The 23,886-nt window shown below is 34.9% G+C and overlaps 1 protein-coding gene across 2 annotated transcripts in view; it reads right to left on the bottom strand.

The window, feature by feature from the left end:
* Window positions 1-23,886, bottom strand: part of LOC123538441 (protein Wnt-1-like) — a 41,903-nt gene that overhangs the window by 6,836 nt on the left and 11,181 nt on the right. For both annotated transcript variants that reach the window (XM_045322548.2, XM_045322547.2), the window contains exons 2-4: window positions 14,498-14,763; window positions 2,467-2,732; window positions 1,040-1,190 (exon numbers count right to left, since the gene is read on the bottom strand). In XM_045322548.2, the coding sequence (XP_045178483.1) occupies window positions 1,040-1,190; window positions 2,467-2,732; window positions 14,498-14,763 (683 nt within the window). The remainder of the gene's footprint in view (window positions 1-1,039; window positions 1,191-2,466; window positions 2,733-14,497; window positions 14,764-23,886) is intronic.

Raw genomic sequence — 23,886 nt, forward strand, 5'->3', positions numbered from 1 at the left:
ACCAGACTGCGCGGATGCGCAGGCTGGTCTGGATCCATGCTGGTCGCATACCCACTATGTTGGTTTTCCCATGGCACGGCTCATATGTAGATATTATTTCTGTTTTTATGATCATTCACTACCATGTGTTTTGTAACAGAGTTGAGCATAAGCCTGTACCAAGGGGAGATTAGAGGTGTTGCACTGTCATACCAAATATTCTTCTTACGAATTGTATAAGATTTGGAATGGTTCACATATTGCATTTACCGCCGTCATCATACATATTTTCATCAAATCTTATAAGAGTTGCTAGAGAGGAGAGAAGGGTAATACACGTTTCATTACCTCTCATGGCAATTATTCAACTGGGCTATGTTCCATGTTTCCAAAATATCTTCTTATAGATTTATCAACTATTAGAACAGCAATCGTGTGGCGGCAGTAAATTGTTTACATTTGCTTAGCAGCTTTGACTTACAGTTGTTTATTTTCTGGTCGTTTGTGATCATGGATTCCATTCAGTCTTTATGTATAACAATTTCTCTTAGGTCGGTGTTGGAGGGTGTGAAGGGTTTGTGCACATCTCATTACGTCTTATTAACAGACTCAGTCAAACCGAGTTAGTTATTCCTTTGCATGGTTGCATTCTACGCTTACAGATCTATAGATTTTATACTTGATTATCCTCTCCATATGTTTTTATGACATTTGTTGTGGTTCTAATATAATCATTATGCAATTGTTACGATTCATTTTAAAACTTCTGTCAACAAATTAAAGATTTTTAAAAAGATGCTATAAATATTAAACTTTTGAGTCTGTCACCACAATATATTTTTCTTCGGTTTAAAAAATAGAAGTTTATTTTTTGGGGGGGGGGGGGGGGGGGGGGGGGAAACAGATACAGGTTAGGATATTTGATAGTGTACGCAAATGCATCCCTTAAATAGGGCAACACAGTCTAGTAATACCTTCCAGATGCTACTAATGTTTTTTGTAATACTGATACAGGACAATTGCTATCTAAACTTTTGATTAAAAGTATAAAGTTGTTTACCTGGCAGTACCCTTGATGCACCATCAAATTTGTCTTTAAGAATATCACCAACTTTTCTAAATACAGGTAGTCTCATCCAGCACGTTTTTATCGTGCAGCTCCCAGACATTCCATGGCACTTACAGTCTCTCTCCATCTCTCGCTTTATATGCTAAAAATAGACGTTTTCTTCATTTTAAGTATGTAAGAAATCGAAAATAATAAACATTTGCTCCCAGACATTCCATGGCACTTACTGTCCCTCTCCATCTCTCGCTTTATAGAGGATTCAAGAAATCGAAAATGATAAACATTTGCTTTATAGTTAAGGGACAAGATATATAAAAGAAATTAGTGATGAATGTTCTAGCTATAGAATGAGCTTATAATTTAGTAGAAATTTACCAAAGGAATAAAATGATTGATTCGTGTAATCTGGCATGGGACAGTCATTCTATGCATCAAAATATCAAAATGTTATCAGTTGGAGTGGACAATTGAAATGCAATTGTCCAAACATTATCATACTGTATAATGATACGGTTTTATGGATAAGAAATGAAAGGGAAATTGTTTTGATTCACCGCCAATGACTGGGTCCAACAGTCAATATTTTACAATCACTTTGACATTTATATGATACAAAGGAAATATCGTCAAGAAGAGTAAAACCCCTTTCACGTTTTTTTCTTGTTTATTTTTCGTTCAGAGTTTGACAAGACACAATTGAGTGTCCTTGAATATTTAAAAAACGTTGTTGTTTAAAAGGTTTAGGAAGAACCTATATTTTTAACCCGACGGACATTTTGTTTATGCAGTAAATCTAACAGCTAAGTGTTATTATTTCAACACATTTTCTTCCAATTCATTTTCAAGTTTAACATCGGTATTTTTCAGGACAGCATTGTCTAATACATTTACGAATTGATCTGACAGCATTTAAACTCCGATGAGTTTTGCGGGGATGAATGTATCAAGTCGTTCACAACAAGCTATTAAGCCGACCATAAATACACTGAAAGCGGCTATTTAGTATTCGGATCTCCTCACCCGTGTCTTGTTCTATTGTTGTCTCTGGCAGGTAAATGTTCGTGTTCTTGATAGAGTTATTTCGCACTTAATTGTGATACCCACCATCAAGATAATTTGATCCAGTATCAGAGTATAATCTGTCTCCAAGTTTTACAGCCTTAGTTTGTCATCAAACTACAATTTAGTTTGCACTTTTTATGTCAGTTCAAACAGCTAAGTCACGGCTGATGAATGTAGACAGACAAAATATGTGCCTCTTACAACAGGAACATAGCAAATACGGTTCTGCGTAACCCCCGTTTCAACAAAAAGTTATGAATAGCCCAGCCGAAGTATATGATAATATCGGCTAATTTCCCGCTGTTATGAAATATATATAGAATTAATATCTACAGAAAAAATAATAAAATACAAACCCGTCTACCGGCTTCATTATTATGCAAATTCATCATGTAGCGGAAGTCCCGACCTTTTTCTGCTACATCTACAAATTTTCTTGAGAATTTCTTCCCAAAGTTGGCGTTGTCGCTGCATCCTCCCCATTCCCAGTCCACGCCATGTGGCTGACGTAGATTATAATTGCATGTACATGTATATATACTTCCGTCCGCGCATGCGCGCGCGACAGAATGAGCAACTGCTGCACTTGTTATTGCATAGATGAAGGCTGTTTCTCTACAACCTGAAAAGACAATTATTCATTGAACTTGTTTGAGTGTTTAATTAGTTTCCATCGTTTCGCCGTCGCGTGCTGGTGAGCAAAACCGTAAGGCTATTAAGAGTGTTAGTCATGTTTGCAGACGACATTAATTGCAGTACCATCTGTCTAATGCTAAATACTGTTGTGACTACAGAAGAAAGTTGAGAGTTCTTGATATATAGAAGTTTTTTTAGGTTCATATGAGAGGATTTATTCAAAAAACAATCTTGTGATTTGCAATTTGGGATCATAGAGTCCAATAAATGTTTCCTTATAGTAGATTCCGCTTTAAGACGGTGTTAGGGCAAGGTAATAGGGGTGTTCCACATAAATTTTCATTATTATCCCTCATAAACAGACTTATTTAAACCGACTCTGCTATTGTTTTGTTTGATTACGTTCTGTGCTTCCAGATGTTCCTCTTATAGGTATGATCCTTTGAATTCTTATCCTTGAAGCATTTATTCATTTATATTTTTATACTGACATAAAAAAATGTTCTTTAAAGTAGCTGGCGTTAAGCTGCAACATTTCCAAAAGTAGAGATCGGCAGTTGTTACATAGTCTTTTCTGGGAGAAAAAAAAAACATCTGCGTTTCTACGTGCCATTAATCATTTGCTATATATTAAAATCACTAAATTGCGTTTGTTAGTTACATAAGATGAGCAAAAATTTAGCTGTCATTTGCGATAATATCAAATTCATGACAAGTGTGTTTGCACGTACTGTAAAAGAGCCTGTGATGAGTCGTTAAATCACGGAATGGAAAGGTCGTTAGCTGTTGCACACTTGCATATTTGAAATATATCTTTGCGATTCTATACGCCATAAAAGTTATCTATCAACAGTATCGCATTTCTTTCAACCATGGTCAATTTGTTTTCAAACATAACTCCTTATTTTGTATCTGTTTAAATTAGACCATTGTATAGTATCCCAGTGTTAAATTACAAGCTCTCTATCAATGATGTAAATACATTTTCGCCCTTAACACTTTCGAATAGCGTTAAACAACTTTATTAATTGACACAAAACATGGACAGGAATTTCTTTAATTGAAATAGTATCATAAGTATGTAATAACAACGTCTGCACTTAGACTGGGCTATATATTTTCAACTATGAAAAAAAAGATAGTTTCAAGTATAACACAATCTGCTTAACCCCAATGTTTTCATGAACAGACTAAACTGTCCCCAGTGTCTTCATGTACAGACTCGATCATCCCCATTGTTTTCATGGACAGAATCAACCATCCCCGTTGTTTTCATGAACAGACTCAATATCATTCCCATTGTTTTCATGAACAGACTCAATCATTCCCATTGTTTTCATGGACAGAATGAATCATCCCCGTTGTTTTCATGAACAGACTCAATCATTCCCGTTGTTTTCATGAACAGACTCAATCATTTCTATTGTTTTCATGAACACACTCAATCATTCCCATTGTTTTCATGAACAGACTCAATTATACCTATTATTTTCATGAAAGGACTCGATCATCCCTATTGTTTTCATGAACACACTCAATCATTCCCATTGTTTTCATGAACACAACTCAATCATTCCCATTGTTTTCATGAACAGACTCAATTATACCTATTATTTTCATGAAAGGACTCGATCATCCCTATTGTTTTCATGAACAGACTCAATCATTCCCATTGTTTTCATGAACAGAATCAGTAATCCCCGATGGTTTTATGAACACACTCAATCATTCCCATTGTTTTCATGAACAGACTCATGAAAGGACTCGACCATCCCAATTGTTTTCATGAACATATATGATCACACCGAGTATACTATCATTTTGCATGGTTGTGTTCCGTTTATACTAAGAGATTTTTGTTGATTTTATCAACAATACCAACAACAACAACAATAGTCTTGGTGGCAGTAAAAATTCTCCCCGTACCTAAACACAGTATTGGTACATTTTCTGCTCCTTTAGGATCATGGAGTCCATTCAATATCGTTTTATATAATTCCACTTAAGCCAGTGCAATTACACATTTCGTTAGCTGTCAAAGTCTGCTATTACTTTGCTTCGTTTTGTTATATGCTTCCAAAGGATTTTGGTATAGATAATGTTTTATCTTAATATTTTAGTCAACCTTAGCACTAGCAGTATCATTTGGTTTTTATCCTGATATACCTATATAAAATGTATGTTCTGTTTTTTTTTGCCGACATACATTAAATATTATAAATGCACTACGGAAAAAAGAATGGTAAGCAATAGTTTATGTGTTCTGCGGATACTTAAGAAAAGTTTATGTTTGATTAACAAATACAGGGCTTAGTTGCATAAAAATACGTATCATCAACATCTTGCAACATCTACATGTGTATTAACAAATACAGGGCTTAGTTGCATAAAAATACGTATCATCAACATCTTGCATAAAAGAACCGTTTTAATTTGTAATGCTTGCGTAAGAAACTTCATCTAGGCCCGTAGGTAGATTCGGTACATTAATGACCCTTACACACTGGAATGTTTTTTCGCACGGGATAATTACATTTCATGTAACACGTGCTCATTGAATTCTTATAAAAGTTTTATTTGCGAATAAACAATTCAATAGTGATATAACTTGTTTGATTTGTCAGTACAATGACACAACACATGAAACATTTTGTTTAAGCAGCAACCCCAGATGCCTAAGTGTAAAAGCACGTTAACTTTGTGCAAATTTAGAATGCCATTGCACTGTCTGGCACTGACAGAGAAGGCGGAATTCCTCTTATAACTACGGGGTTTTATGGAGATTTGATCTCTAAAGCAACTGATAGCCTTTTGTACGAAGTGACTTATCAATTCTTTCAGACAACAATTCAGTTGATTGTATTGATGTACCAAGTTTATAACATTCCCATCCAGTACAAGTGGTTATCTGTTAAGATTAAGTTATATTAAACATAGCGTTCTAAAAGTGGTACTGTGAAAAGAAAACCCTTTTGGATCGGTTGTTGTACCCATTAACACCCAAGGCACATTTTGAAACAACATCCTAACAACTATAATTTTTTTTTTACTTTTGCATTTTCCCCGATGTTATCGTTTTAAAAAGAAAAGTGTGTATAAAAGCTTCGTTTTGTTTTGGGGGATTTTTTTTTTTTTTTTTTTTTTTTTGAAAATTGTTTTACTATTTGAAGTAATGTTAAAGGCACTGGCCTCAAGATCTTACGACAACAAAAACAAGAAAAAAAGATTTAGGTGCTACATTTCTTTAGAATGCTTTGATATTTTAAAATAACTAACAGGCTATATTATGGAAACACATGGGAATTAGTTGTTTTTACTAATTTTTACAATGAAAATCGAAAAGCGTTTGTAAGGTTTTACTCGAGGCAAACTGCCTTAATTATAAATATCTATAAGTAACAAGCGCTTAAAACAAAATCCTCCGTAGCGGTATTGGTAACGACAGTGAAAAGGGTTCTTTTCCCGTGGCGGCCCGGGTTCGATTCCCGACACGGGCATCGTTTTTCTTGATTTCGCATTCATAAGATAGTTTAGAAACAAAAACTCATATTCTAATGATCAAAATATGACCAAACTTCAATTTTAAAAAGAGATCGTTTTTAGCCAAAATCTGGAGGTCAGTGCCTTTAATCTGATTATGGCTAGCAAATCTCGCAATTGACCTATGATAACTTATTGAGGAGTTGGAAAACTAATTATCTCCTCATTACGAAAGCTTCGATGTGAGGGAAAATTGAATTAATACAAATATAAGAAATTATTTTCTAAAAACCTTTTGGAAAACTTGTTTCAGCGTATAAAAGGCTCATGTTATAATAAGTAGGCGAGATACAAAATATAGTAGATCAATTTTGATTCGCATGTTTTCATCCTTTTATACTAATCTTTATCATTTTGAAAGATTTTATATCTTAATTTGAGCGGCGAATGAACATCTGTGTATGCTATGCTATACATCTATTAAGCATATTTGGCCGTAAATTGAATGTAACCCAATCCTAGACTGACTTTAATGACAGTCAACCCAGTGTTACAACTTTCAATTACTCTAAATGACTTTAACTAGCTACACCAAAGCAATAAATAAACTTATATTAGAAAATCTTACACACGAAATAACTTTATGAATCTGTTAACATCTCAATTTGTAGCAAAGAACATATTAGAATAATTTTCGCATATGTATGCATTTGGGGTCGGTGAAAAAAATATAAATTGTCACATGATTTAGTGCGAAACACCCATCCGCCACAGGAGAACCCTGTTCAATGCATACAAATTCTTGTCTTTGTACAGTTGCTACTGTCAAATAAGAGATGCATAAAATGCGTGAAATTTGAATCAACTCTTCGTAAATTAATGCTACGAACATATGTTAGAATCGAAAGTGTTAATACGAGTGGAAAATTTAATGCTGTGAAAATAGATTTGTACTAAAGTAGCCATGCTTTTGATGTAGACCTCTGTCAAATGATGTGAAACGAAAGGTTTTTAAAATACGTCAAGCCGAAATACTTGTCCAGTTAAACGTCCCATATCTAAAAATCATTTTCGCATCAGCCAGTGGAAAATTCCTTACGGTATTTGTAGATTTATACAGATAAATTTGATTTCTCCCCACTCTGTTTTTATGATATCAAAGCATTTTCTTGAACATGCTGCTGATGTCATGTTCTGTTAATAGAAATTTAATTAATTTAAACTAATTAAATGTCCATTACATTATTGAATGTTAGCATAAAAGTCTGTACTTATCTTACATTTAACTTGATTTTGAGAAGGATTATTCGTAATTGGAATAAAAACTAAATTAGCCAGTGCCATGAATTCACTTACAACAACGGTACTTAAAGCAAAGTGGCTTAACGTACTAATGCAAGTATACAAAATCTGGGAATGTTTAATAGTTTTGTTTTTGATGGGTTTAACGTCATACCGGCATATTTATAGATAATGCTTCGATCGCTTCCTCACATGAAAAATTCAAGGCCCGAAAGAGGCTCAGACCCACATCTGTCAGGGGCAAGTCACTGGAAGACAGCGACCTTAACCACTCGGCCACGGAGGCCCCATGTTAAGAAATATCAGTACTTTTAAACATATTCCTTATTATACGGAAGGAGTGTGATTTTTATTTTACCGCAAAATATTTAACGGGTGGTCGCAGTAATACAGTTTTTGGTATATAAAAACCAACACATTTTACCTTTTTTGTGGGGATGATTTTACACATTTCCGTAGTAAAACTGTTATATCGACAGAGGTTAAGATCATATCTTGCTAGATAAATACCTCAAAGTCATAAAGTAATGTTAAAATAGCTATGAACATGATGGTACAAACTAGAAATCAGGTTTTCAATCTAACTATTGTCATCAAATATCGCCAACAAATCATAATAATTGTAATTTAAATATTGATCTAATAATCTTAATTTGTCCAGCGAAAATAGATTTCCCAAACCAGTTTATTAAGCAAACATCTGTAGTTCTAGACTGGCATAAAGTCTCAAAAATTCTTTTTTAACAGGTTATATTATTGACTCGGGAATGAAAAGTGCATGAGCTCTTGCATGTATTTCTGAAGAAGTAATTATATAGGTAAGATAAGCATTGCTTTGCTAGACAGACTTCTGTAGCTAGCATCATACCAGTTATATACTTCATTTCCATTGTATTTCTGAGCGTATTGTTTGGCTGTTCTGGAGGATATAACAAAGTGACACTTGTCCTGTGTTCTATGAGACTGTACAGTAATTTTTCAAAGTCAGCTAAACATTTCAAATTTCGACATCCATCAAATAACCAGAAAATAATCTATTTGAATTTCGTTCATGTGAAAAAAAAAAGTTATTATACCTGTGTTCGCGAAGAACGACAACTCTTGTATCATGTAGGTAGTCGGGTATCAATTCTAGCTATTCGTTTCTATTGTAAGGGAGATCATAATTCTGATAAAATGAAAAATGTTTTGACTGATCTGACAACAGAATATGGTTGCCTTGGTAAGAATCACGTTTGCCTGCAAAGCAGGTGATCTATAGGCTTATATACAGAAAATTATTTTTATGCCCCCGAAGGGAGGCATATAGTTTTTGAACCGTCTGTCTGTCTGTCGGTCTGTCAGTCTGTCAGTCTGTCGGTCTGTCCGCAATTTTCGTGTCCGGTCCATATCTTTGTCATCGATGGATGGATTTTCAAATAACTTGGCATGAATGTGTACCACAGTAAGACGACATGCAGTGCGCAAGACCCAGGTCCGTAGCTCAAAGGTCAAGGTCACACTTAGACGTTAAAGGATAGTGCATTGATGGGCGTGTCCGGTCCATATCTTTGTCATCGATGGATGGATTTTCAAATAACTTGGCATGAATGTGTACCACAGTAAGACGACGTGCAGTGCGCAAGACCCAGGTCCGTAGCTCAAAGGTCAAGGTCACACTTAGACATTAAAGGATAGTGCATTGATGGGCGTGTCCGGTCCATATCTTTGTCATCGATGGATGGATTTTCAAATAACTTGGCATGAATGTGTACCACAGTAAGATGACATGCAGTGCGCAAGACCCAGGTCCGTAGCTCAAAGGTCAAGGTCACACTTAGACGTTAAAGGATAGTGCATTGATGGGCGTGTCCGGTCCATATCTTTGTCATCGATGGATGGATTTTCAAATAACTTGGCATGAATGTGTACCACAGTAAGATGACGTGCAGTGCGCAAGACCCAGGTCCGTAGCTCAAAGGTCAAGGTCACACTTAGATGTTAAAGGATAGTGCATTGATGGGCGTGTCCGGTCCATATCTTTGTCATTGATGGATGGATTTTCAAATAACTTGGCATGAATGTGTACCACAGTAAGACGACGTGTCACACGCAAGACCCAGGTCCGTAGCTCAAAGGTCAAGGTCACACTTAGACGTTAAAGATCATTTTTCATGATAGTGCATTGATGGGCATGTCCGGTCCATATCTTAGTCATTCATGCATGGATTTTAAAATGACACAGTAAGACGATGTGTCGCGCGCAAGACCCAACTCCGTAGGTCAAAGGTCCTAAACTCTAACATCGGCCATAACTATTCATTCAAAGTGCCATCGGGGGCATGTGTCATCCTACGGAGACAGCTCTTGTTTTATACTTCGATAATAAAGTGTAATATTATTCAGTGTATAAAAGGCATTGTGTCCGAAATCATTAGTCCTCCACCTCCTCTGATATATGTTGGGAAGTTGACATTTACTCGCGGAGAACGGATTTGTACTGGTACAGAATCCAGGAACAATGACTGAAATACTGTTGAGAAACGGCGTTAAACTCAAAACAAAACAAATACATTACTCGGTATTCAACAACAAAGCAGAAAAGTAATTTATTGCTAACAGATGTAATCGTACATCATATGCTGATTAAGTATTGGTACAATAATTTTAATCTCCAGAAATGTGATTGTTGACAACTTCTCTCGAAAAATTGACAATATCAGAAACTTGATCAAATTAAATCAGTAATAATTAGCGCCAACTAAGAGAAGCTATTTGGTATGTGTTATGAGCAAAAATTATCAACCACTTCCCAGGCTAGAACTATGACCGTTATATGGTAATATGGTACATAACAATGTGCAGAACAATTATTTTCAGATTTATAAAATATGATATTAGTAAATATCAAGTCTGGAAACCATCTTTAGTAAAACAAGCTTAATTTTAAGATTCTTATAAGCGCAATGGCGGCCATTTATCTGACAATTTCACTTCGATTCGTACCAGTATTGGCTTACTGAAAGTTACAGACGTGGTAAGTATAAGAACTTAAACGTATTTAAAAATAAAGACTAAGATCCTATAAGAATAGCCAATTTTCCAAGAAAGCAACCTCCCCAAAACGAATACCAACAGCAGTGTATGTATGCATCAATGATTGACAGTTGAATAAAACACACAAAGTAGAACAATTAAAACGAACAAATAAAGGAACAGTGTGGGGCACCGCTTTTAATGGCAAAAACACATTTGGGGAGATCACGCCGATTAATAGGGTTCCCTCAGAGCACTCAGTTACGAATCTAGAGGTCGCAAGTTCGATCCCCGGGCGTGGCGTATATTTTTACAGACGATTTGACTGAAGACATTGTGTCTGAGGTCGTTTGTCCCTACCCCTGATTTTACACAAAGAAGTTATCGTTTGCTTGCGGAGAACAGGTTAGTACTGGTAAAGACTCCAGGAACACAGTTTTTGGTTAGATGGCAGCCGTTACAAAACTGAACTACTGCTGAAAAGCGGAGCTACACATATCAAACAAACGAAGTTAAACCCATCATGTTTCTAAATAACAAGAAAGTATGCATATAAATGGTCCCCACCAGGTGAATCCGGTATGGAACGGCACTAAATATAAACCATAACATTCCTCGTTTTAAAATATATATAATAAGCAAACCTTAAGATACTCGATACCACAATCAAGCCAAAAGAAAACATTACAAGGTGTAAACAAATATCTACAATTGTTGACGGAAGAGGTTAAAAAACTATATTTGCAATATTATTTGAAATGGCAACGTCACACAAAATGAAAATAATTAATAAACAAGTTCTAAATTTCTCAGATTTCGAATAAGATTGAAAAGTATAGGCTTATTTGACGTGAGAAATTGGCCATTTGAGTGAGCTTAATTGCCTATAAACTGAACATTTTTGCTAAAAAATATTAATTGAAAATATGTAAAAGAACATTTTATTTCTTATTTTGCACGCCGTAATTGAAAAGTTGCTCCACGAATCATACATTAACATCAGCCTATTAACTTTGAAAATTATCTGATTCGAAAATGTTTATAGTATGAAAAGGAAAAGTTGATAATAAGTGACAAAAAATAAAATTTTGACGCGGTTGATGATGCGAGTAAAATCGGCAAACGTTTAAACGTTTAAAACATTTATCAACATACCAAATATATTAGTAATGAATGAACCATTTATTTAATTATTTTATCGAATCGCAAATAGAAGAAATAATTTACATTCACAAGTACGAATGTTAAACTGCGGCTGTGATGTTATGACATTTCAACTGACTGAAGATTTTTCATTTAATTTCTCCATTTATGTTGGGGAAGGGTGGTTGCATTGAGGTTAGGGCAGTCAGTCAAGGGAGCTACACATCTAGTTTCTTAAGACAGGTGACTGCTAAATACGAGTTGAAATTAGAAAAAAGGCTACTTATGGCAAGTGGCTGCTTGATAGAAGTGGCCTCTAAGGCAGGGTCAGCTGTATTTCACTACAAGGCATTTGTCATAACTTAACAATTTTAAGTGTTTTAAGCCACATTTTCTTAATATTTGCTTGATAAGTATTTTTGGTATATAAATCACCTCCAATTGCATATTATAATTCAGTTTTTGTTAACCTTAAGTTTCAATCCAAAAAGTTAGATATTACAACTGGAAATTTTATGTTATGTTATAACAGTTAAAAGTTTCAAGGTAAACGATGACGATACTAGACATGAAAGTCATAATTACAAACTTTACGATTAGGATTTACGGCATCTTAGCTTTAAATTAAATAGTCGTTCACGAGTTGTACAATATATAATTGAAGTACTTTTTAGTGATTTGATAACCGCTGGGGTAGTGTTGCGCAATAACGTGCTTATAAATAGTGTATGTGTTATTTCTGTTTACAAAAAGCCTAGAGAAATATAAGATCGCTAGAATTAAGTTTAATAGTTGTTTTTAATTTATACATTTGGCGCATGTTTACACCACAAAACCACATAGTTGCATCTGTACCGGTTTCGTTACTTGTAACTGCCCTCATAAAGAGTATCTGATGAATGAAACGTAATTAAAGAAATATTTTGCCATCATGATACGTTTGTTAATTTTATGTTACCGGTACGTACAAGATGCAAATAACATTAAATATTAGACATTATGTCTAATCTACCATTCCTAAAGAAAAGAGGAACTATTTTTCTCTGCGTAGTTAGACAGTGTGCTATTTCAAAGAGAAGATTAATATCTGAAATGATATTATCAACTATCGCTAAGACAACGAACTGATATCAATGGCACACTATTGGCAGCCGTAAAACCTCTAATATATTTAAAATTAATGTGTTAACAAATGGTTTAAACTCTGTTGCGTGCCGTATCCCTATTAAAAGCTATCGTTTTGCTTAACACCATTTAGCTATGTCCTAACATTCAATTTGAGTGTAATCAGGCATATTTAATTTGCTAAGAAAGTGTTTGAACCTACTGATTTGTGATTATTATGTTAAATAATTTATGGTCAATCATATGCGCTAAACACACACGGTTCTAACGTGGGTGGTAACATAAAACTAAAAAGCTAAGACGTGTTTGCATCTGTTGCAAGCACTTAACATTATTAAAATCTAATATATAGTAATTAAACTAACTGGTCCATTTTTCCGTCATTCTTCTACGTTATTTTAGAGCAACCTAAACTGTTCACGTCAAGTCAAATTTCCCTTGACTAATTACTATGTACATCATCTTTCAAACATCATAAAAACCATTGGCCTATCATTACCACAGACTAAAAGGGTGTGACTAATGTTAATTTAATGAACAAGCCTTATTGTCATAGAATTTTTAAAGTTAAAAGATAACAAATTCAAAACCACACATGAAGGCATAAAAACGTTTTAGATATCTTGATAAGAGACATGTTGTCAATGAAACAAAGCACTTCAAAAACATCTTCTTTTGAAAGAGTTTGGTAATTGCAAACAATTAGACAAAATGGCAAATCGAAATCTATGTAACTGAAACTTTCAAAGGGAAAACAAATAATTGGATGGAACAAATTACGTGTAAATCAATTTCGTGCATAGCGATAGTTCACTGTGAATAAGTTTCGTGTGAAGTATAACAGGTTCGTTCACAAAAAACTATCTAAGTAACAAAATTATCCCGATTGATCAATAGACCAATTATTTCCCTCAGTTTTAAGGGGATGGGAGAACACTTTATAGTCGGTGTAGCATCTTTATCACTATAATCAAAGAGTTATGAAGCTATTATATTGTCAGAGACCGGTCATTTAAGTTAATTTAAATACAGAAAAATATTTTGCGACATTCCACGGCACTTTACGGTAGGCAGGGTATAACGCTGTGTCAAGTACCCTTTATCGTCGTTATCGTCTTATTGCGGATTGATATCTACAAGATCGCCTAAAAGCTTGGAAGGTCTGTCAACAGAAATGAAAAGTCAAATTTATTGAAGTCATTGAATGGTCACTTTGAGACACTTTTATAAATAGAGTGATAATGAAAACAAAATGTTTGTATCAATAAGTACTCTGCATCATTTGTACAGCAGTTTATGACAGCGAGCGTGTCTTATTTAGTTCCCACGGCACATATTTCGACAAGACTTCATGTACCGACCATAATGCTATGAAAACAGAAATACTATTACATTTGTAGACAGTCAAAATAAAAACATGCATATGCATTAGTCATCATTTGACAAGCTATGACAAAAGATGACAAGCACTAACAAATCTTTGATAAAAGAATAGATTATTTTTCACCGTGTTTCCGTATCTTTTCTTATACGTCTGGCAGAAAAATGAACATATCTTCATATATTTTTGCATAGATTGTGAATTTCTCAACACAAGGTTTAAATAACTGCAGTTGTATAATTAGACGGCAGATGAAATATCCATATAATTAAATAATTAACTTAAAAGGGGGATTAAGGAATTACCTCTTTCAATTATCTTTCCAAATATTGAACCACCGTGTCCATTTTCTTGAATGGAACAGTTCCACCGCCTGTCTTTAAACTGGTTTTGACACTCGTCGACGGCCATCCGGGCACCTTTGGCTATTGCAAGAATCGTCCCAGGGTTTTTCGTAACCAGTCGCCTCTGTTTTTTCGTAAGTGGCAGTAAAGTTGGGGATGAAAAAATATGAGCTTGGGCAGTGGGTGAATACAAATCGTTGGATGGTTCTCCAGTTTTAGCTAGTGACCTGAAATGACAAAAAGGACGGGGTTTGTTAACAGCCGAATATCTGTTTATAAACATTTGTGTATAAAAGGAACGATGAATCATCTAGGTTGACATCAACTACGAACGAGTGAAGTTATCTGTTTGTTTAAACTGATCTACGGCGCTAGTTATCGCTTTATTGTAGTTAATATTGCATTTTGAAGACTACATTATTCCATTTTCTTGATTTAATGTTAGTAACTAAGCTAGTCTTGAGAAGGAACTAGTTATTAAACCAGATGAAAACTTTTGACTTTATTTCTAATATCACTTCAGGTTAGGCCTTAGGAAATACCCAGGTATTAACCTTCAGGCTGTAGAGATTATACCAGTCAACTGTTAGTATCTCGGGCAAAGTTTTCGCTTCCGGTCTTATGAATGAGACAAGTTTTACAAAACCTTTTCATCTTATGTAAGACAATGAAACAAACCACATGAAATATCCAGCTTTAGTATAAATTGATAGGGTTCCTATAGAAGACCCCGGTAAAGGTCTTAAGAAAAACCGCGCATCATTCTGCGTGAACTTTCATTACGATAAAAGAAACCGATTATCATAATATAAAACGTTTACGAACATTTAAATGAACGAGTACTGCCGTCACCTCTTTCTAAGTTCGGTAATAGAACGTTATCATGTTTACTTACTGCATTTTATTCATTTGTTTGCATCTAGATAAAAGATCCAATTAATTTTGATAATTCAAGTCTGCATGCTAGACAGATAGGTGAACTACTCGGATTTTTATTTTCTTAGTAATATTGGTCGAATTGTCAGCGCTTAAAGAGCTACTTTATAATTATGTTCTAACCTTTTGGCTTGAACAAGGCAGTATGCACTCATTTTGGCCTGTTGGCGGCAATTGATTCTGCCTTTGCGGCCAGTGCAGACCAAGGTCAGCCTACACATCCATGCAGGCTGATCATGGTCTGTACTGTTCGCTATTCAGTCAGTAAATTTTCAGTAAACACCCTTCGAATAATATATGCTATTGCCCAAATTGAATGATGAACCAGTCCATTTTAGAAATTTAGCAGGCTAAAGGTTAAGTTTACGGTATACCCGCAGTAATGTTAATTGCCAACTTTCAATATGCAATTTCGGCTTTCCTTAATGAAACGGGGCGTGATGATTACAAAACATTTAGAATTTTATTAATATAAAATGTTTATATTTATAGACAAAAGGATAACGATAAAAAAGCCTGGATCAAGGACGAATTCATGGATCTTCCCCTCCCCACCCGCCACCTACACACACAAATTTACACTAAAATATGGGACACATTCAGCGAAACATCAGTCATTTTATTCAAACTTTTCGATTTGCTTGATAATCCAACTAAAAAGCTGTCTACTTGGTCAATTTACTTTTCTTGAAAATATACAAATTTAAAAGATGACCTTTTGTGAAAAACTCACACCTGAATATGCTAAACGTTTTCGAGCGGGGCATGCCTCCAGACTCTCCAAAGTACTTCTGCCCTAACCCCGATTCTGGATCCGCCCACGTGTATTAAATATAGTGTGCACGCATGCATAATAATTCTTTATTTATTGTTCATGTCAATAAAATCAGCCCAAGCGTTTTGCGCTTTCCTGAACTTTGTTTTCATACGTATAATGGACATTCTGCGAAAGAAAGATTGTGCCAAAATTTATAGTCCGAAGTCGATTATCCACAAGTTTGCTATGACTTCATTTTACCGTCATTCCCCCCTTCCCCCAACCCACCTCTGCCCGTGTCCCAAAGACGTAAAGACGTCATCCTAAAGAACAAAGTGGATTTGGAATGATTGGAAGTATGTTCAACTCATGAGTTTACAGAGAAGCTTATTATCTCAGCATACTGATCAAAGAGTTTTATTTTTCTGTTATGTTTCTGTAGCGCTTTTCATGTCCTTAATGCGCCCATCTTTGTAGTTTGTTTATATGTTTGTATATTCTTTTTGCATTTATGAAAATAAAACCTATGATCCAACATCAAAGCAAGTGTTCATTTATTTTTTTTCCTCCTGAATCTGAATATCTTACAAGACTCTGTGTTGATCTTGGAAGTTACCCTGTTGAAAGACATAATGTATTTAACAACCAGTTTATTACAAGTTCAAAAAAGAATTTCCTTTGATATTTGGTATTCCAAATCTTCATCAAAAGCAGAACTCTTAGATCTGTGTGCAAATTTCTTTGAGGAAAAATAAAGATGTGTTTGATTCATTAGTTCTTTCCTTAAAACTTAGTTATCTATGTTCCTGCCTTCAGTTTAAATTTGGAAGCATGTGTGTTGTTCAAATATTCTAATTCTTGTATTTGCAACTGGAATAAATTCATTTGGATATACCTTAACACTGTTTTTGAAAGATTTATTTGGAATTAAATCTACACGTTTCTGTGGATCTATATGTATACCGATTCTTGTCTGGAATTTAAAGTGGCCGTGATATTTAATATTGCATCATAGATTTTAGATCATGTGGTCTTTGTTCCGTCCACTGGGTAATCGTACATTACCGAAGTCTGACGGAAATAACCGATAAGCTACGAATGGATGCTCTCCATCTGACTTAATATGATGAAAGCTGTTACTATGCCTTACAAGAATGTATATTTTCATTTTATTTAGAATATTACACTTACTTGAATATCTATTCTATTCTAAACTCTTTATTTTCATATTTTTATAAACTATCGCTAAGCTTAATTAACATTTAGCATGCTGGCGGCAATTGATTTTGCCTTTTCGACCAGTGCAGACCAAGATGTGCAGGCTGATCATGGTCTGCACTGTTCACTATTCAGTCAGTAAATTTTCAGTGAACAACCCTTTGTATAATAAATGGTACTGCCTAACTGAATGATGAACTAGTCCAATTTTAAAATTTAGCAGGGTAAAGATTAAAAGTGTTGACTGTCACAGAATGATTCGCTTTAGTATTTCCAGCCTCTAACATTTTGAATGTTCTTTAAATGAGCGGCGCCATGAGAAAACCAACATAGTGGCTTTGCGACCAGCATGGATCCAGACCAGCCTGCGCATCGGCGCAGTCTGGCCAGGATCCATGTTGTTCGCTTTCAAAGCCTATTGCAATTAGAGAAAAAGTTAGTGAACAACATGGATCCTGACCAGACTGCGCGGATGCGCAGGCTGGTCTGGATCCATGCTGGTCGCAAAGCCACTATGTTGGTTTTCTCATGGCGCGGCTCAAATAATGTATAACCAGATATTATACAAAAAAAATATCACCAGTCAAATCACTAATTACTAGTAGCTAAAATGTTTCAAGTAAATCTAAATGGGAACTTTCAATAATCATATGTTTGACGAGAGATGGAGCAAAGTTTGAGTTTGAAAATCGTACTTACTGAATATCGACGGAAAAGACTGAAAAACTACGAACTGATGCTTAAATCGATGTCAGAATGCATATGTACGAATTATTTTGCATACGACTTTTTCTCACACTATCTTTAGTATTAAGTCCTATTACCTAGCAAACAGGAATATCAGCGTCTTCGCTTACTGTCAGTCAATTAATGCTGGCATATTTACGGCCATATTTGCGACTGAGGTTTCAATTTGAAATAATTTTCTGAACAGGCCATGCATACATCCCCGGGTAAATCAATTTATACATTTTGTTAAATTATCTGAATGGGGGAAACATTTTTAAACAAACTTAAAAAGCATTTAAACTGCTCCTTCATTGACAACTTTAATATGGGAAACTTTGAAGTCATTATGCTAGATTTAAATATAAATTTGATATGTGTTATTACACCAAAACTTCATTGTAGATACATTTTCCATAGTTTAAGACGTCGGGTTTGCGTTCTTGCATCAGCTTACGGCATTTAGGTATTATAGGAAAAACTGTCTTTCAACTAAGATGTTGTACGTTCCTGTAAGCTTTTAGCACACGATTATACAAGACTGTTTGGTTAGAAAATGAAGCAGTTATCGTACTTAGTTGAAAACTCAAATGAGCCGTGCCATGGGAAAACCAACATAGTGGCTTTGCGACCAGCATGGATCCAGACCAGCCTGCGCATCCGCGCAGTCTGGTCAGGATCCATGCTGTTCGCTAACAGTTTCTCCAATTCCAATAGGCTTTAAAAGCGAACAACATGGAGCTTGACCAGACTTCGCGGATGCGCAGGCTGGTCTGGATCCATGCTGGTCGCAAAGCCACTATGTTGGTTTTCCCATGGCACGGCTCAAATGTTCTGATTTAATTATTATGTCTAAACATGGCTAACTGTATTATGTAAATAAGGCTGTTGATATTTGCTTTATCGGGTTTGAGAGCAGTACTGTGATTGGTTGAAATTTGTAATGAGGTCCAATTAGAATGTTCAAGCTCTTTTTTACATCTCCAGTATATCGTCTCAACTATTTGACTTGCATGTAGTTGTAAGAACAGAAAAAAAAACATTAAACATTTTACCTGTGTTTTTTTTTTATTCTTTTTTTCTTAATGTGTGTTCCTGTTTAGTTAATTTTAATATATATTTTTATTTCCTGAATGGTATTTCAAGTGTTTTCATTATTTATTTCATCGAGTTGTTTTATAACTTTAATGTGGGCATTAGCACATAGTTAACTTGTTTTATGTATGCCGGTTATTGCTCAATTTTGTATAAAAGTATTACATTATGTATCATTTACTTTTATCAGCTATTGTTAGAGGTTTTACATCTTTGTCTGTCAATCAATACTTTTCTTATAAGTTCTAAAGCTAGTATCGCAATAAAGTGTCGGTTCAACAAAAAAAAAATACTTCATTGAAATATGTGGTATTTCTGTTGCTTTCTGAAATACGTTCAGTGGTTGGGTGATAAATTACTCTATTGTTTTACTCGCCTTTGGTTATTCAAACATTTAGCATTTAACAGCTTTCTGCTATAATTCACGTATATTTCTCTCAACTCCCAGACAGTTTTATGTCAGTTTTATTATTCCCCTCTTTTGAAGAAATATTTATTGAAGTGCAATCACCCTACGAATCAATTGTCAAATATCTAATTTTCAGACAGACTCATACAAAATTTATGAATTTAGTTGGGTATTTTGCAGAGTATTACATGAATCTATCAGACTTGTAATTAAAAATCAATTAATTAAAACTGCATCATTGACCATTGCTGCAATACCCGGATTTAGAACGGAAATGAAATATTTGTATGAATACCGTAAAAACAGTTTCAGATAAATATAGGCCACAAGGTACATACCATTTTTAAATTTGGACAAATCTAATCAATTAGAGTGCATTGTTTTTATATAAATTAACTGCTATGGTTTAAGTTTTGCAAGGGCATAATTTGCACAATTTTCTCGGTCGCCATTCTCCAACGCGTTAAAGAAAATGATTCAAAGGACCGATATCAAGTAAAGTGGTCAGAAGGATAAACTGGGTCTTTTTTCTAGACACTTACTGCGAAAAAAATGGTATCGTGTTTAAAAAAAAATCCTCGTCACGTAAACGGTTTTATTCGAAATTACCGTAAATTTGTCCGAGACTTCCTTTCTCTCGCGCGATTTTCAGTGGATAACATTGTATAAATATCATGTAGGGCAAATATCTCATGATTGCCAAACTTTAGAATTTTATTGACATTTATGATGGGAACGGATGCTTTATTAAAACAGAAACAAAAAATGCAATACTTTTACTGCCAAATATGTACAAAATAATATTTCTTAATATCAACATGTCTTTCATCTTTTCTCATAATACAGCAAAAAGGAATAAAAACGTCATTTGCGCTGACCATTTTCTGTGACGCATTGAAATATATTAAACCATTTGTTCTGAAATATTAGGTATTTTTCATTTGAATGAAACATATTACATATATTTATCTACGTGGTAAAATATTTAATGACTCTCGCCTATTAAATTACCTGTTTCAACAGGTGTTTTGGCTGGCAACCTGTATGGGAAATAAGTCTACTTAATACAGGGTAAAATTAAGGTTGTTCCAACTTCATTAACTGCGCGCAGATAACTGGCATCTATTTCAGAAAAAGAGCGATTAAATCAATTACACCCAACACTGAAAGTATTCCTTGTACTTATGTACTTTTCTGTGTCGACTTGCCCTACAGATTTTCCTATAATTTTAATGCTTTTTAATTTTTACTTCTACAAAAAATAGGTACTGTTCTATTTCTCATATGGTAATGTTTTGACGTACAGTTATAACTTCGTCTGACTCGCTGCGGCACGGCACTATAAAAATACAAACAGACGGACGTATTTTAGTAAATAAAATGCCATATTACGAGTTGATTTATATGTTCATGATAAGCCCCTAATTCTAATAAGGCCAATGATCTAAATGCTAGAATATTACTATTCCAAGGTTGAAAATATAGGTCAAACAAAAATTTCATTGACTGGAAATGCTTATTTAGTATACAAAAGTAGAATTCAAGCGATATGCACTAACTGCTTCTTGCCGGTGGAATGTCAAAACTATTGACCGTCGCCCAAAGGACCTAGGGCAAACAATTTTGACTACTGACCCGCAAGCCATTCAAGAAGCGTTTTGTTAAATAATGTCAGAGCTTTTTTTTCAAGTTTTTGCAATGGCCCAGCAAGATTTAGTGTTGAATTGTAGACCGGTCAGTAGCACAAACTATATACCGGATATTTATATAAGCAGTTATGTAATAAGTAAGCATTCGGAGGGGTAAATAAAGCTTTTCCGCTGACACTGTGAACATCTTACACACTATTCTGTACGACGTGTCTCATTTTTAAAAATGAAAATATTTTTGATTTATTTTGGAGTTTACTGCACATACACGCTGACCTTAAAAACACCCATCGAAGATAAACCAGATATGTTTCAAAGATTTCAGCGCTGATAGTGTGGTCCGAAGCTCGAGGCAAAATGTGTCAGTCCAATTAGTCCCGAACTGTATCAACTAACCCGACCGTGATAACACCAAATAGTGTGTCTAAATGGGTTTGATTATATCAATATATAACAATGTTCAAATCTACGTGTGAACTTAATTTACTTATACTATTTGTAATAGTAGTTAAAACAAACCATTGAGACAACAGATAGACACAACACTGACCGTATTTCTGTAATATTTTAAATTAAAACAAAACCGAACGAATTCAACCCCAAAAAGCAAGGTCGTTGGAAAAAGAGAATTTGGGTGGCAATGTGATAATATGTATAATCTGATTGAAGTCGGGCAAAAAGGGTATGGATGATTGTGGTTAATTTCACAGCTGATTTTAATAAAAAAAAAAAGTCGAGAAATTACAGTTTTATATAGCAAGTTATATGTACGACATTTTTCAGTTTTAAGAGTTTTAGTTTTATTGAGTGTAGAGTAGAAAAGCGTGGAAAAGAGTGTTTGTACCCGGAGGAGGAGTTGGGCTGGGTGTACGGGGTATATAAAACTTTCAGAGATTTAATGTTTTGATTGAGTCTGTTATTCTACAATATGCACTTGTTGATACATAGATTTAATTGTGTTGTAAACAAAGTGACTATTTATTTATAGAATTGCTTTCATTCTGTGGTTTCACCTCTGTGGTTAAAAGCACGAGCTTTATGTGCACGCGCGTACATGCATGTCTAGGTTTAATATGCCATGAATAAAAATCATAGTAAATAACTTTACTATAGAGCCATAAATGTAATTATGTTTTATGGATAAATAATCCAAATTTTCACACACCTGTATTTTTATGTACTGCTTTATCCGTTATAAAAGAAGCAACCAACATGCCTACAGGCATTTTGTTATCTTTGAAGGTTTTTCGTTATATTTTGAATATTTTGTAAAGTGTTTTGTGTAAATAGAAGAATTATTTGCGGCAATTATGCAAGCTAGTTCTCCAGAGCATGTAGTTTCTCTTTTTTTTGCTATATCTGGAAACGTTTCTGCAAATTGTTTGGCACTGAGAAACTAAGAAACAAATAGTACCTGTTCTATGAAAAAAAAAGAGTTCAGTTTCGCTAGATGACATTTGACTGTTTTGTTACCAGTGTGATCGTTCCAAAGCGTTGCCCCAATGTGTTTAAATGACAATTGAATGTTTTGTTACCGGTGTGATCGTTCCAAAGCGGTGCCCAAATGTGTTTAAATGACATTTGAATGTTTCGTTTCCAGTGTGACCTTTACAAAGCGGTGCCCCAATGTGTTTAAATGACATTTGAATGTTTCGTTTCTAGTATGATCGTTCCAATGCGTGCCCCAATGTATTTAAATGACATTTGAGTGTTTCGTTTCCAGTGTGATCGTTCTAAAGCGGTGTCCCAATGTGTTTAGATGACATTTGAAAGTTTTATTACCAGTGTAATCGTTCCAAAGCGGTGCCCCAATGTGTTTAAATGACATCTGAATGTTTCGTTTCCAGTATGATCGTTCCAATGCGGTGCCCCAATGTGTTTAAATGACATTTGAATGTTTCGTTTCCAGTGTGATCGTTCTAAAGCGGTGCCCCTATGTGTTTAGATGACATTTGAAAGTTTTATTACCAGTGTGATCTTTCCAAAGCGGTGCCCCAATGTGTTTAAATGGCATTTGAATGTTTCGTTTCCAGTATGATCGTTCCAATGCGGTGCCCCAATGTGTTTAAATGATATTTGAATGTTTCGTTTTCAGTATGATTGCTCCAATGCGGTGCCCCAATGTCTTTAGATGACATTTGAATGTTTCGTTTCCAGTATGATCGTTCCAATGCGGTGCCCCAATGTGTTTAAATGACAATTGAATGTTTCGTTTCCAGTGTGATCATTCTAAATCGGTGCTCCAATGTGTTTAAATGACATTTGAATGTTTCGTTTACAGTATGATCTTTCCAAAGCGGTGCCCCAATGTGTTTAAATGACATTTGAATGTTTCGTTTCCCGTATGATCGTTCCAAAGCGGTGCCCCAATGTGTTTAAATGACATTTGAATGTTTCGTTTCCAGTATGATCATTCCAATGCGGTGCCCCAATGTGTTTAAATGATATCTGAATGTTTCGTTTCCAGTATGATCGTTCCAATGCGGTGCCCCAACGTGTTTAAATGACATTTGAATGTTTCGTTTCCAGTGTGATCGTTCTAAAGCGGTGCCCCTATGTG

This window comes from Mercenaria mercenaria, chromosome 18, assembly GCF_021730395.1.
Source record: "Mercenaria mercenaria strain notata chromosome 18, MADL_Memer_1, whole genome shotgun sequence".
Lineage (NCBI taxonomy): Eukaryota > Metazoa > Mollusca > Bivalvia > Venerida > Veneridae > Mercenaria > Mercenaria mercenaria.